We start from the raw sequence: 14,235 nt of genomic DNA on the forward strand, positions 1-14,235 counted from the left end.
TTTAGACAATTATATTAGTTGGACTTTTGAGTTTGTGAACTTATAACTATTTGGATTATGTTTGCTGACATTGTTGTTGGTTTATTAAGTTTTGAATTGATTTCCATTTTAATTTGTTAAGTCATGATTATGTTGACTTATCATCAATCGAAAAATTGCAGCAGCAACTTCTTTTTCTCTTTTGTGGTTTGCTGTTTACGAGTCAGTGCATCATCTTGAGCTGTTGTTTTTATAGCTTATTTGCAAACCATCGATTATGCCATTTACCAACCGAACCAGCCAATAATTTTGGCTAAACTGATTTTTGGCAACTGCAAGAAGACGGGTTGGCTAGCGATAACTGATTTTCGGTAATTATGTATATGTGACTGGCAGGTGGCACAGAGAATTTGGCACTGTTTGCCAACCGAACCCAGCCTTAACTTTAATGACATTTCTGGGTGATTTGGCAAAATAACCTGAAGTTTGACCCCATATAGAATTATAGTCACATTTTATTAAATTTATGATAATTATTACCAAAAGTTGATATGAAAGTACTAGTATACCCTTATATCCTTAAATGGTTGTCGTTGTATGATTGTATCTAATAGAAATCTTAAGATTTCCTCCGGATCATAGAAAAATTGGTGGCCTGAGGTTTGAATGTAGATTCGTAAAGGCATGGTTGGGATTGTATTGGTAGTTCTCACCCAGAATGATATGGTTAGGAGTTGAGGTTGAGCATGACGGTGGTCTTAGATTGTATTGATTTCAAACCTCATTGAGTCATTGAAGTCAGACCCAACTGACGTCATCTCCATTCTTTTGATGAGGCATTGGGTCCAGAGGACCTGAGCAATTACAATTAAAATTAAAATTAGTTATGAAAATGAAAATTGATGTAACAATCAACAATCATGGCTGGTTAGATAGCGGAAGTGAAGGATGGAGGGGAAGGTGTGGGTGGCGACTGACTAGGGAGGAAGGGATCTGTAGAGGCTTTGGAGCAATCGGAGATGGGGGAACAGCTTTAGTAGCTTGCTTTTTTGTTTTATTGAAAAATCACGTTTTAAATGAGGGTCTATTAGTATTTTTGTATTAGCTTTTGGTTATAATTATCATAAATTTAAAGAGTGGTTATAATTCTGTATGGGGTCAAAATGTTGGTTATTTTTCCAAACTTCCCATTATTACTTAATTGAAATGTTAAAAGGAATGAATCAGAAAGCTTAAAATATGGTAAATTACACTTTATCACTTCATGTTTGAGGTCTATTGTAACCTCATACAACATCTTCAAAAAAATTCACTTTCATACCTCACGTACATTTTTATTTCAATATAATACATCTGTTACATTTTCCATCCATTGGTTCTTTAAAAGCTAACGTGACTGCCACATGTGTACCACGTGGCTGCCAAATTTGTGCCACAAGACAAAAAAATAATTTATTTTTATGCATTTAAAATATTATAATAATTTACTCTATTTAAAAATAAATAAATAAATAAAATGAAACCCAAAAACCCATTCCCCCAACCCACCTCCCTATCTTCCACTCTCTTCACCTCCCCTCCTATCCAAAAACCCACCCCATCCCATCCCCACCTCTCCCACAACCCTCCACCCACCCCCACTTCCCCAGAGACCTAGAGAGAGAGAGAGAAAGATGGGGAGGGAGGTCTCAAAGAGCTGCGTGGATAGTCTACTAACAGAGATGGTCTCCATGTACTGCAATTGGTTATACGTTAACAAGCCCGAGCTCCTCACCAGTAGGATCGATGTTATTGGCTACTAGGTTGGCCACCGGCTCTCCTAGCGGCACACCTTCCCGCACTCTATCCCAACCACCCTGCCCTCACTAATTGTCCCTTAATTTCATTGTAATTGAATTGGCTTTGTTTGATCTCACATATTTTGGTTTTTTAGGGTCACAGGGGAGGTGGGGGTGGGGTGGGATGGGGTGAGTTTTTGATGGGAGGGGAGGTGAAGAGAGTGGAGGAAAGGGAGGTGGGTCAGGGGGAAAGGGTTTCTAGGTTTCAGTTTTATATTTTATTTACTTTTTAATAGGGTAAATTATTATAATATTTTTAATGTATAAAAAAAAAAAATTTTGCCACGTGGTACAAATTTGGCAGTCAGGTCAACTCTTATCAGACCAATGAATGAAAAATGTAACGGATGTATTATATTAAAATAAAATAGTACGTGAGGTATGAAAGTAAAATTTTTTGAAGATGTTGTATAAGGTTGCAATAAACCTCAAACCTGAGGTGGTAAAGTGTAATGTACCCCTTAAAATATGAGAAATAAGGAAAGAGAATTAGAACAATGGTCCGCCTAGTCGATCTGATTCCTTATTTTTTTTAGTATTTGATTATGAATTTTAAGAAAAAATAGCATTTCTTTCGATTTTTTATGTGCAAGTAAACGCAAAGAAAAATTAAGAGTAAATAGTTCCCTGTACTTATATTTTAATAAACACAGAGAATCCAAGAATAAAAATGATTTCAATTTCAATTCCTAGTAAGTAAACATGTGTTAAGGGATCGAGGACTAGGATAAGCCACAAAAAAAGTGTCAGCCACTATTGAGCAATGTTCTAAAAATCTCCGCTTAGACCCTCCTAACCTATGTTGCGACTCACTTAAATAGAAAGTAAATAACTTTCATTTTACATTTTATTTTTTCAATAAATTGTAAGAGACTTGTTGAATACTTAAGGGAACACATATATATACTTGTTCCTCATGCTTTCATTATGCTCCAATAGCTCATAATATATATATGTCATTCCATTTTGTAGTTTACAATGAAATTATATATATTTTAAGTATAAACAGACACTTGTTTACACGAAATATAAATAGATTTAATTAAATCCGCCTAATCCTCCTAGCCACCCGACTATACCCCACCTAGCCACCTAGGCGCTAGGCTCCAGCCCGTCGCCCGACTAGCACCTAGCGTCTTTTAGAACCTTGCTATTAAGATATCAAATATAATACGTCATTGCCATTTGAAAAAAAGTTAAGGTTCCATCATAAACCAATTGTCTATATGGGAAAAAAATCTAATTTACTTATAAGCCCATGCAAGGTCCTTCCACCCCGTCACCTGTGGCGAATTTTTAAGCCTAACATGTGGACAACACAACAAAGTGACCTGAAGTGTGTGTGGCCGTTTGGCTTTACACGTGAAACAACATGCTGTGATATCATTAAGAAAGTTGAGGTTTCACCATAAAACCAATTGATAATATGAAAAATAACTCAACTTACTTATAAGCTGATGCAAGATCTCTCTTGCCATCAAGCTGATGCAAGATTTCTCCTGCCATCAAGCTAATGCAAAATTCTTCCTACCATCAATGTGAAACTCATTCTTAATGTCAATTATACGAGTCAAACTTGAGAATAATACGCCAGTTCGTAAAATGATAAAGTTTCTTAAATGTATGAAATTAAGTGTGCTTTAGAGAGTAGAATAGAGAGTGGTTTAAAATTTCAAATGACAATATGCCGAGTAAATTTGATTCAAACTGGAAGGATGTGCCCAATAAGGTCACGTGTCAAACTGAATATTCTTCTAAAAAAATAAGTAAAACCAAACAAATATTTAGATAAAAAAAAAATGAAACAAATTGGCTCAAAAGAGGATTTGCAAATTTTTATTACCTAAAATTAATCAAATTTTTGTTCACATATTTGAAGGAATGCTAGAAAGATTAAATTTGTAAGCAAAATAACATAAAAATTAATTAATGAATTATTATTGAAATATTAATTAACGTGTTTATTTTTTATTTATAGCACATTCATAGAATTGTTACTGACATTCCAAAATTTTCATTTTATACTCCAAACTTTCTATATTTAAAAAAATATATATATTTATAAAGAATGTATAATAAAAATTTTAAAATGCCAATAATACTTTCCCACATCAATTAATTTATAATAGCCTACAAATTTATTCTTCACTAACGTTACTTTTGACAAAATTATTATTTGAATTAATTTCTCCAACGATCAAGGAGTAGGTGAACTGATTAACTTCCCCAAAGCATCAACGTGGCGGACTGCGAGTGGGTTCCCTCCCAAGATGATGAGTGGGGAGTAAAAGGACAAACAGAAGAACCAGGGGATTGACGTGGAACGCATCTATCCGTCCGCAAAATGACAGGACAAAAATCCACGTTAAGTTATCAAACTACATTTTTGCCCATCATCCTTAATTGGTAGTAATGTTTACTATAATTCTCTATAATTTTATTGAATGAATTTAATTTTGAAATTTATGTTTATGTACTGTACATTTCTCAAAATTTATTCTCATCAAATAAAAATAAATAATAGTAAACATCATTATCACTTAGTTGTGGTGAGCAAAATTATTTTTAATCAGATAACTTGGGCCCAGCAAATAATATTAAAACGGAGACCTAAAAAGTTGCTATCCTTCTTTTGCCTATTTCTTTTGTGTTTTGAGCTTCATTTCAATGTCCACTGGATACATACAGTGAGTGAATAATATATTGATGATAATAATCGTAGACAATAAGTGGATTTATTTTGTGTTGGCTCTAGAGTTTGGACTTTGGAGGGAGAGGAAGAGAGAGAAAGATTGAGAGATTGAGAGATTGAGAGAGAGTGAGAGTGAGATATGGAGGTCGGGTTTTTGGGGCTGGGAATAATGGGGAAAGCCATGTCTATGAATCTGCTCCGGCATGGCTTCAAGGTCACCGTTTGGAACAGGACTCTTTCTAAGGTATTTTAAGACTCTTGTGCTCTATGTAATCATCCCTATCAAAGCTACTTGTTTGAATGTTGCTTAATCTTCTATTCCAATCGTCATGCTAGATTATATATGTTGCAATGCTGAGAATCTGGGCATACATACAATCAGACGAAAATGGATTTGTAGCAAAATAGTCCTTGAGATTGGTATTCCTCCTCATTTTGGTGCTGATAATGAAAATCAATAGAAGTAGTTCTAACTTAGTTCACCGTAATTATTTTGGTCATTATGTGCAAAATTTGTCAATATTCTCGTTAAATTGAACGGCCACGTGATCACTTTTTAAAGAGTATTTATGTCAAACCACCCTTTCACTCAACGTGGATATTGACAAATTTTTCATTGAAGGATAAAAAATGATTTATGGTGGACAAACTCATGGAATTTTTCTATCGATATTCAATGTTAAGACCAAAGTGGGGACTTATGCAGATCTCAGAGAACATTTTGGCTAAGAAGCCAATGAAAATTAATCTGAGATTCTGACAAGACAATGTCATTTTATCTCTAACTTTGATTGCAGAGTCATGAACTCGTGGAGCATGGTGCTTCTGTTGCAGAAACCCCTGCAGAAGTGGTTAGGAAGTGCAAGTATACCTTTGCAATGTTATCTGATCCTTCAGCTGCTCTTTCGGTTGGTATTCTTCACTGTGGTATTTTGAGTTTTTGACACATCATCTACTTGTCTTCAACTCATCAAAATATAAAATACTTAGGTGGTGTTTGGAAAAGATGGCATTCTTGAGCAGATTTGTGCTGGAAAATCTTATGTTGACATGTCTACAGTTGATGCTGATACTTCTTCAAAGATCAATGAGGTTTGAGTTACTTGCGAATGATATCCCCTCCTCCTTGTTTACATTTCTTGTGCGTCATTCCGGTCACCAGTGTTTTTAAGACTTTCAAACGAAATGAGTAGAATTTTACCTTTTTACTAATGCATATGTCTATAGCAGGAATTTGTATCAAGAAATCTAAGTTGGAGTTTTGAACTTGTACGAATAGGCTAACATATGAATACTTCCAGAAAGTTGTCTCAAATGTAGGACAATCTGTAAAGGCTAATCTCTCGTGTAACATGTTAGACTTTCAATAAGTAAAAGGATTTTATAGGTAGTGAAAGTGAAAGACATTTTATCTGTTGTTTTCTGACAGATACAGGATCTTCCTGATTCAGAATGCTATTTTGGGCCTTTTCGTGTAGTGAATATGTAGACATGTGGGAAGGTAGGGTAGCTTCTTGACTGAATCTTGATGTAGGGTCAAGAAGTTGCTAGAATGAAGTTTGACTTTATACTGGTGCAGGTGAAGAGTTGGGGCTGAAAGAAGTAGGGTTCTAAAATGAGGATAACCAAGAATTACGATTTTGGCTTTGTTCTTTACTTTTTATGGTCTTGCAGGGGCTAACATCCAAGTAAAAGAAAAGAAAAATTAACAGAGGGATGAAAAAGAAACTCAAAGTGTAGTTGAATACATTAAAAAACATATGGGATACGTGTCCATAAGTTTTCACTACCAATTTACTTACTTACAGGCAGAGCTAGAATTGTAACCTTGGTGATCTGAAATGTAAAATAAAAGTGCATAAATATATATTCATGTTCAAAGCTAAATATTTTTATTTCCTTGTGCACAACTTAGGATTCTGAGGCTAGAATTGGCAGGAAGTTCAGAGTGTTATAAAAGCTAGAAGTTAGAGTTCGTAGCATCAGCACTCTTATGGAGTATATTTAGTGAACAAGAAAATGCAAGTCAAAATGCTGGATTTTTATGACACTTCAGAAAAAGGCCACTCACACTCTCCCAAAAAAAGATTGAAAATTAGCAATCTGCAGGAAGTTCATATATTTGTTTTGAAAAACTGTTCGTTTAGAAAGGCTCTGTTGGTAAGCAGTTCTTGGTTGGATGAACCTGCACTAGGAAAAAGAAAAGAGTTAGATATTTAAAACGAGAGCATGAGGCAGTTCTATAGCTAAATTCACTTTACCAGATTATAGCTGACTGAGTAAAAGGAGAAGTGAGAAAACGTAGACTGAAAATTTGTTTGTGCAATGTTCGAAAAGAAGGCTATACATGATTAGAATATCCCTAGTTAAGGCCTGCACACTGGAACTAGCCTTTCCTTTTCGTATTTTTTTCTCACAGTTCCTGACATTCTTCCAAAGATGTGCCTCATCAATTATGCACTGATTCGGAGCTGCTACTTTGCACTTAAGATACAAAGCACGGTTGAATTTTTACTTCATCTACTATCAGTATTGCTTTATCAGTTAAACCTCAGGATGCTTTCTGGTGTTCTTTGAAGATGACTGTAATTTTCATATGTAGTTTCTTTATGTAATTACGGTTTTGAACTATTTTTTCATCACATATTTGAATAAAAAATATTAAGCGGAAAAGTATCTTCCCATATGTAAGTAAGGTTTGCATCGAATATCTACAGGCAATTAAAGAAAAGGGCGGTTACTTTCTTGAAGCTCCTGTTTCAGGTAGCAAAAAGCCCGCAGAAGATGGTCAGCTAGTTATCCTTGCAGCTGGTGAGAAGGTAACATGTTACGCAGGTTATCATTTCTGCAGTTTGTTGCTTTAAACATAGTTCTGTCTAGGAATTAAAGATGAAAATATAAAGGACATTGCTTGATGGGGACTGCTAGCAACCTTTGCACTAACCTTTACACAAAAGCAAGACTCTTGCTTTTGGCTAGGAATTAAAGATGGAAAATAGAAAAATAATTTCAAAGGCACTAAATGTCTTGGTTTTTGTGTAAAAAGATGACATATGACATTGCTGAAGTGAAAAGGTTCAAATGCAAAGATAAGTGCAAAGGTTGCTAACATTTCTCTTGCTTGACATTTGACCTTCTTGTTCAAGAAGGTGCTGCATGTAAACACACCCACACACACGTGCGGCTACGCGCGCACACAGAGAAGAGAACAAACACAAATATACAAGGACGGCTGACTTTATTTGTTCATGTAAACAGAATATACATTTTGAGCCACCGGTCACATATTTGTTTCAGTCACATGCTTTGCAAAGTTCACCATTGAATACGAGGGTGCACGTGGGTAAAAGTGGCAGTTTCAAATGTGCTAAGCAAGATTTTATTGTTTTCAAAGTTAATTTGACCTAGGTTTTTTAGGAGCTTTAATTAGGGGTTGTCTACGAGCTTTCAAGTGCTTTCAAGTGCAATTAAGAGATATAGAATGGGATCATAAAATTTTAAGGAGGAGGAATAATAGTTCTATTACGATGATACGTCCTAAAGAAAATTGAGGTTCCACCACAAAACGAATTGGCAATATGAGGAGTAGCCCAACTTACTTATAAGCCCATGTAAGATCCCTTCTCCCATCAATGTGGGATTCATTCTTAACGAATCGAATATTCTCCATGTATACTTCATTTTCAAGAAGGATATAGATTTAGATTATGGAATAATGAGCTTTTGAGGGTACGGTTGATTTTCATTGAGATGTTTACTAACTTCTAGGATCAGAACAGTATCCAGTCTGTTTACTGAAGTTTTACCAGGATCGATAAATCAAAGATCTTATACGAATACTTCTTTGTACACAAAAAAAATTTGTTTCAGATTATTGAGTTTTGTGGCATTTTATGTACTTGGGATTTATAATAGGAATAAAAAGGAAGATGGATATGATTCCACTTGCATCAACATGTTATAACCAAGCTGAAAAGAATTTTAAAGTAAAAATTAAACTATAGCTTCTGCATTTATGAGCTTTTTTGGAGCAGTCATGAGTTTCTATAGTTAAGTCAGGAATCGTTTTAATGTAACATCACTGCATGATTTCACTGTTCAAATGTAGGCATTGTACGAGGAAGTGATTCCGGCTTTCAATGCCATGGGAAAGAAGTCCTTCTATTTGGGGCAGGTTGGAAATGGAGCAAAAATGAAACTTGTTGTCAACATGATAATGGGAAGGTAATGGTTGCTTTCTGCACAAATGATCCATAATATAATGGAGAATCATTTTCGCAGCCTTTTTTGTCAAGTGAATAGTATTGTCTCAAGAACGCAAATATGGGGGTGGAATTTTCTAGTAGGAAGATGCAGTATGCTGATGTACTAGCGTAATACTTTTTGGGAAGTTAGAAACAGTATTGACAATATCAGATATTACTCTCATAATATGTTGTGGCACTAAGCATTTGAAGACTTCTTTCAAAATGGTGGGCCATGAGGCTCTAATTTTCTCATTTTACACCTTGACGTTTTGACATGCAGCCAATGTGCACTTTCTGTTAGGTTGACTGTGTAATCAACTGTTAACTGTTGACGTGACAATCACCTGCTAACTATGCCACAATGAAGTAGAACACACCAAATCCATATTGGGAGTAGATCCAGCACTGTCACTTCAACAATTAACGGCCAGACAGTCAAATTAACAGAAAGTGTAAAATGATTTAATGTTTAAACGTTGGGGTGTAATCTTAAAACAATAGAAACTCATGGCCCAATTTTTTAAGTATTATCTTCAATTTCGGCTACTCCTAATTTACCTCAGATATCCTCGTTCCTGATCTTGTCCTTTCTCGTGTGGCCGCACATCCAACGAAGCATTCTCATCTCCGCGACACTCATTTTGTGTACATATCAATAAAAATTATGAAACGTTTCTCGCAAGTTGACATCGCATAATAATCCAACTTGGTGCTTCTAATCTAGTATATATAGATTCATTATTCATACAACCGAAGCAATTATGGTAAATATATTACGCGTTCTGTTTATTGCAGCATGATGAATGCATTCTCTGAGGGACTTGTTCTTGCTGGGAGAAGTGGACTGGATCCTTCTGTTCTTCTTGATGTGTTGGTCAGTAGCTACCTAGACTTTATTTTACCAGTTGATCTGCTTACTGTTGATGAGTTTATTTTGGCAGGATCTAGGTGGAATTGCAAACCCAATGTTTAGGTTGAAAGGACCCACTATGATACAGGGCAGTCACTCGCCTGCATTTCCTTTGAAACATCAGCAGAAGGACATGAGATTGGCTCTTGCCCTTGGGGATGAAACAGCTACATCAATGCCGGTAGCTGCTGCAGCTAATGAGGTTATGCTCTTACTTGTTCTTTGTTAACTGTCTACAAAGTTGGCCATAGCGTAAAAGTAGAGTTTTCTTAACGTGATTCCAAGGTTTAGAAGACAACCCCAGGGCTGCTGCTGTCCAATAAAAGCTAATTTTAGCAGATAGTGGTTTGATTTCACTTCTTTCAAAACCCTTATCTACTGTCTACATATCTTCTAAGTAACATAAGTCTTTCCAGTACCTCGCAACTTCAAATGTCCACCATCATCATTGAGAAACCATTTAAACACTTGACTCGTTTTCTGAACTGTGTTAGTTGATAGTGTTGTTTAAATTGAATTACGTGTTTATACTTGGAAGTTTGAAATAATTGGAATTTTGGAGTGTAGAGTCATGATCTTAAATTTCTAAAGAGAAGATAGTAGAGTAGCATATAAAGATGTCTATACCCTTAGGCCTCTTTTTGGCGTCTAGGATTAGATTAGAATGGATAACCTTTAAGTTTATAGTATGTTGAAGGTAGAGGAAAACGATTTTCATTTTGGGTGGATTAGATTTGAATGAATAAGCTTTCTTCTTGAGTAATCCATCTTCTAACTTCAAATTGGCCACATTTTTTTCATTCTTTCTTTCAGCATACCTTGAAAATAGTGTTTTATCCAATTGCAATCCAATTCTTTATACTAGACAAAGCCTAAGGAAACCAATATATTATCAGGAAGACCTGTAGTTTTATTGTCAAACAATGAGATTTGGAATATGTTAACGTAAGAGATTTCCAAGTTCCAAGCAAGGAAAAGTTATTAATAACTGGATCACAAAAAGGTTGGATATGAGGAATTAAAAATCCCTTTCATGAGCATTACAAGGGCAAGTGTGAAGGATTTGTAAACGACTCCTTCCAGGTAAGGATTTGCAAATCCATCTCACGTCTTTTGTAATGCTCATATGAAGCATTTCCAATTCCTCCTATCTTACATTTTGCGATGCATTCTTTAATTATTTGACCTCATTTCCTTATGACTTGAAAATCTCTCGCTCAAACATAGTTTTAGAGCAATAATACCCTAACGATTTATGTTTATTATGGTATTTTAGGCTTTTAAGAAGGCTAGAAGCATGGGACTTGGGGACCTTGACTTTTCTGCTGTCTATGAGACCGTGAAGGCTCTTGAAGAACCCTCTCGAAACAGCTAACTGCGTTAAGCTAACAAAGCCAATGGCGCCGGGGGAGATAGCAATGCGGTCATGCATATCGAACATTACCTTTACATGGAGAATGCACCGACAGAGGACTTTTAAATAAAACAGGCACTCATTTGTATCATACTCAGGAATGATTCTGTGCACTCCCATAAATTTGCTTTAAAACACTTTGGGAATTCTAACAATAAAAATTATTCCCAAAGAATTATCACCTTGTTTTGCATTACTTGTGGACTGGAATCTATTGCTAATAGCACGTTTATTGTAAAAACAGAAACTTACTGTTCTTTGCGATTTGACTTGGCTTTAATGATGGAAATAATTTTAATTAGACAGAAATGGTTTCCAGATTTGTTCTATATATTTTATTTGCCTTGTATACTTTGAAAAACTAAAACCAAAACCATCATGCATATTTTACTTACATTTGCTAGTAGTTCATTCATGCCTACATTTCCACGGTCAACCTTTCAGGTATGAGTTGAAGAGAGAGAATAAATATATTGTAAGCAGCTGTGGATCTCATTCTCTAGTCTTTGTGGATATTCTTGGTAGAACCATTCTTTACAGATTCTTTGCATGCAACTTTTTATTGTTTGCTGTATATTTTGAGGATAAAATGACTATCGTTCTAGTTGCAGATCTTTGATATTAAAGGTTTTTGGGGTGTGGAGGCTCAAATGTCATGGGTTTGTTATGAGCATTAAGTTTGTCAAATTACTGTGAAATTAAGGAAAAAAAGAGAGTAAGATAACTAATCCTAAATGTAAACTTCCAAGGGATACCAAATAGGCTGCAAATATTACACCTTTCTAGCCACTTGTAGTACACTATATTCGTGTTACTGGCAGACCCCTGGTGAAAGTTGACCTGTGTGACTCAGAGTTTTTCTGCAGATGATTTCTCTTTCTAATCTAATTTACCAAAACATATGTGTGAAGATGATACTTCACATTGATGTTTCCTTGCAAATGGTATTCAGCTCATTCATGAAAGAGACTTGTTTGGGCAGCTTTAAAAGGGAGCTGAGCTCCTCATTCGTAATTATCCAGTTCAAAAATGTTATCAAATCATTCAGAAATTAAAGTAGAAGGTTGATAATCCCATTTGAGGGAGTTGGTCAAGGGGGCAATTGTATTCTCTTGAATGTCTTTGAGAATTTTTGGCGTTTGGTCTTTTAAGTGTTTGTGTGCAAAGTGATCAAGGACTTTACTAACTGTGGAAGCGGGCATTTTTAAGCAAAGTTAATATGATGTATCTTTCATGTTGGCCGATTAACATAAAGGTATAGAATGTAATAGAAACAGACTAAACAAAGAAAATATATACTCATTGATTGGAAGAAAAACTTGTTTATTTTGAAGTAGTAATGAATTAGAGAAAATATTGTTATTTCGACTCCCCTCTAGATATTTTTTATGCATCCGGCAATAAACTAAATTTAGCAAATAAAAAATAAGGTAAATTACACTTTCATACCTCAGGTTTGGGGTCTATTTCAATTCCTTACAACATTTTCAAAACATTTCACTTTCATACCTTAAGTACTATTTTATTTCAAAATAATACTTCCGTTACATTTTTCATCCATTGATCTGTTAAATACTGACGCGGCTGCCACATATATGCTACGTGGCTGCCAAATGTCTGTCATGTGGCAAATAAAATATTTTTTATTTTTTTTTTAAACCTGAATTTTCTCAAAAAAAGAAAAAAAAATTGAAAAACAAAAGGGAATTACACTTTCATACCTCAGGTTTGGGGTCTATTTCAATTCCTTATAACATCTTTAAAACATTTCACTTTCATACCTTAAGTACTATTTTATTTCAAAATAATACCTCCGTTACATTTTCCATTCATTGATCTGTTAAATACTGACGTGGCTGCCACATATATGCTACATGGCTGCCAAATGTCTACCATGTGTCAAATAAAATATTTTTTAATTTTTTTTTTAAACCTGAATTTTCTCAAAAAAAGAAAAAAAAATTGAAAAACAAAAGGGAATTACACTTTCATACCTCAGGTTTGGGGTCTATTTCCATTCCTTATAACATCTTTAAAACATTTCACTTTCATACCTTAAGTACTATTTTATTTCAAAATAATACCTCCGTTACATTTTCCATCCATTGATCTGTTAAATGCTGGTGTGGCTGCCACATATATGCCACGTGGCTGTCAAATGTCTGCCATATGGCAAATAAAATATTTTTTTAAAAAAACCTGAATTTTCTCAAAAAAAGAAAAAAAATTGAAACCAATGCCTTCCCCCACCCTCCCACCCTAGCGACCCTAACCCAGAACCCAAATACCTGCAACAACAAGAAGAAGAAAAAAAAAAGAAAAAGAAAAAAAAAAGCCCCAATTCGTCCCACCCGAGCCACCCTTTTCTCCCATCCCCTATCACCCCTCCCAAAAATCCCCCATCACCCACAAAAATTCCACCTGAGATTAGGTGGATCTACCACAAAACCAATCCAAAAATCATCTCAAACTCAAAGTATTTTCAAAACCCACCCATACTGAAAATCACGAGATCCTGACTAGGGGTGGGCATAGGCCGGGCCTAAATTTGGAGGGACCGGACCGGACCCGTTTAAAAAGGAGACGGCCCGGGCTGGGCGGGGTGTTACAAATCTTATCATTAGAACTGAACCTAACCCGGCCCGTTTGAAATGAGCCAGTTCGGAACTGGTCCACGGGTCATTTTTTTTTTCCTGTTTGGATCGCCTCCCGAACTTCGACTCGATCGTTTCCAAGCGATTTAACTCATGCTCCACCACGGTCACAGTTTCCGGCTTCTTTTGCTTCACCATTCATAGCACATTCTCAATCGTGCAGGGTCGAGCCAGTAGCTTGTGCAACTCAAAGACCGAGTTGAACACCATAGGTCTCGTAGAAGTGCATCTGCAGCATGTCAGAGAATGAGTGGTCGATCAACGACTGAGGGTAGACTCTGAAGATTCGAGGCCAAGGCTTCGGCGAAGAAAGTGGCGACTTTACGCATGGCGCCTGCTTGTGAACATACCAGGTTGCCAACAGAGGGTTCTGATCTACATAATCACAAAGCAAAAATAGATATAAGGAAGAGAAGAAACGGCGGTGCATACCTTCTGAGCGGCGAGTCATGGCAGCAGGCAAAACCTAGGGATTTTTTAGTCGGCGAATATCAAGATGAT

At 35.8% G+C, this 14,235-nt stretch overlaps 1 protein-coding gene across 1 annotated transcript; it reads left to right on the forward strand.

The window, feature by feature from the left end:
* The first annotated feature begins 4,450 nt into the window (after nucleotides 1-4,450).
* LOC103944427 (glyoxylate/succinic semialdehyde reductase 1) lies at nucleotides 4,451-11,398 on the forward strand. The gene is made up of 8 exons (XM_009354893.3): nucleotides 4,451-4,753; nucleotides 5,307-5,417; nucleotides 5,500-5,601; nucleotides 7,227-7,328; nucleotides 8,618-8,733; nucleotides 9,552-9,630; nucleotides 9,698-9,868; nucleotides 10,943-11,398. The coding sequence occupies exons 1-8, from the start codon at nucleotides 4,649-4,651 to the stop codon at nucleotides 11,039-11,041; spliced, it is 885 nt and encodes a 294-aa protein (XP_009353168.1). The 5' UTR covers nucleotides 4,451-4,648; the 3' UTR covers nucleotides 11,042-11,398.
* Nucleotides 11,399-14,235: the final 2,837 nt, after the last annotated feature.

The sequence above is a fragment of a genome, unplaced genomic scaffold (assembly GCF_019419815.1).
Source record: "Pyrus x bretschneideri cultivar Hongxiangsu unplaced genomic scaffold, Pyrus_bretschneideri_v1 Contig131, whole genome shotgun sequence".
NCBI classification, from domain to species: Eukaryota; Viridiplantae; Streptophyta; class Magnoliopsida; order Rosales; family Rosaceae; genus Pyrus; species Pyrus x bretschneideri.

Excerpts from the sequence above, each read along its gene's own strand:
- LOC103944427 (XM_009354893.3), top strand. The coding sequence starts at position 4,649 with ATGGAGGTCGGGTTTTTGGGGCTGGGAATAATGGGGAAAGCCATGTCT. Across the intron at positions 7,329-8,617 it reads TCCTTGCAGCTGGTGAGAAG|GCATTGTACGAGGAAGTGAT; the intron begins GTAACATGTTAC and ends GTTCAAATGTAG. Across the intron at positions 9,631-9,697 it reads CTGTTCTTCTTGATGTGTTG|GATCTAGGTGGAATTGCAAA; the intron begins GTCAGTAGCTAC and ends TTATTTTGGCAG.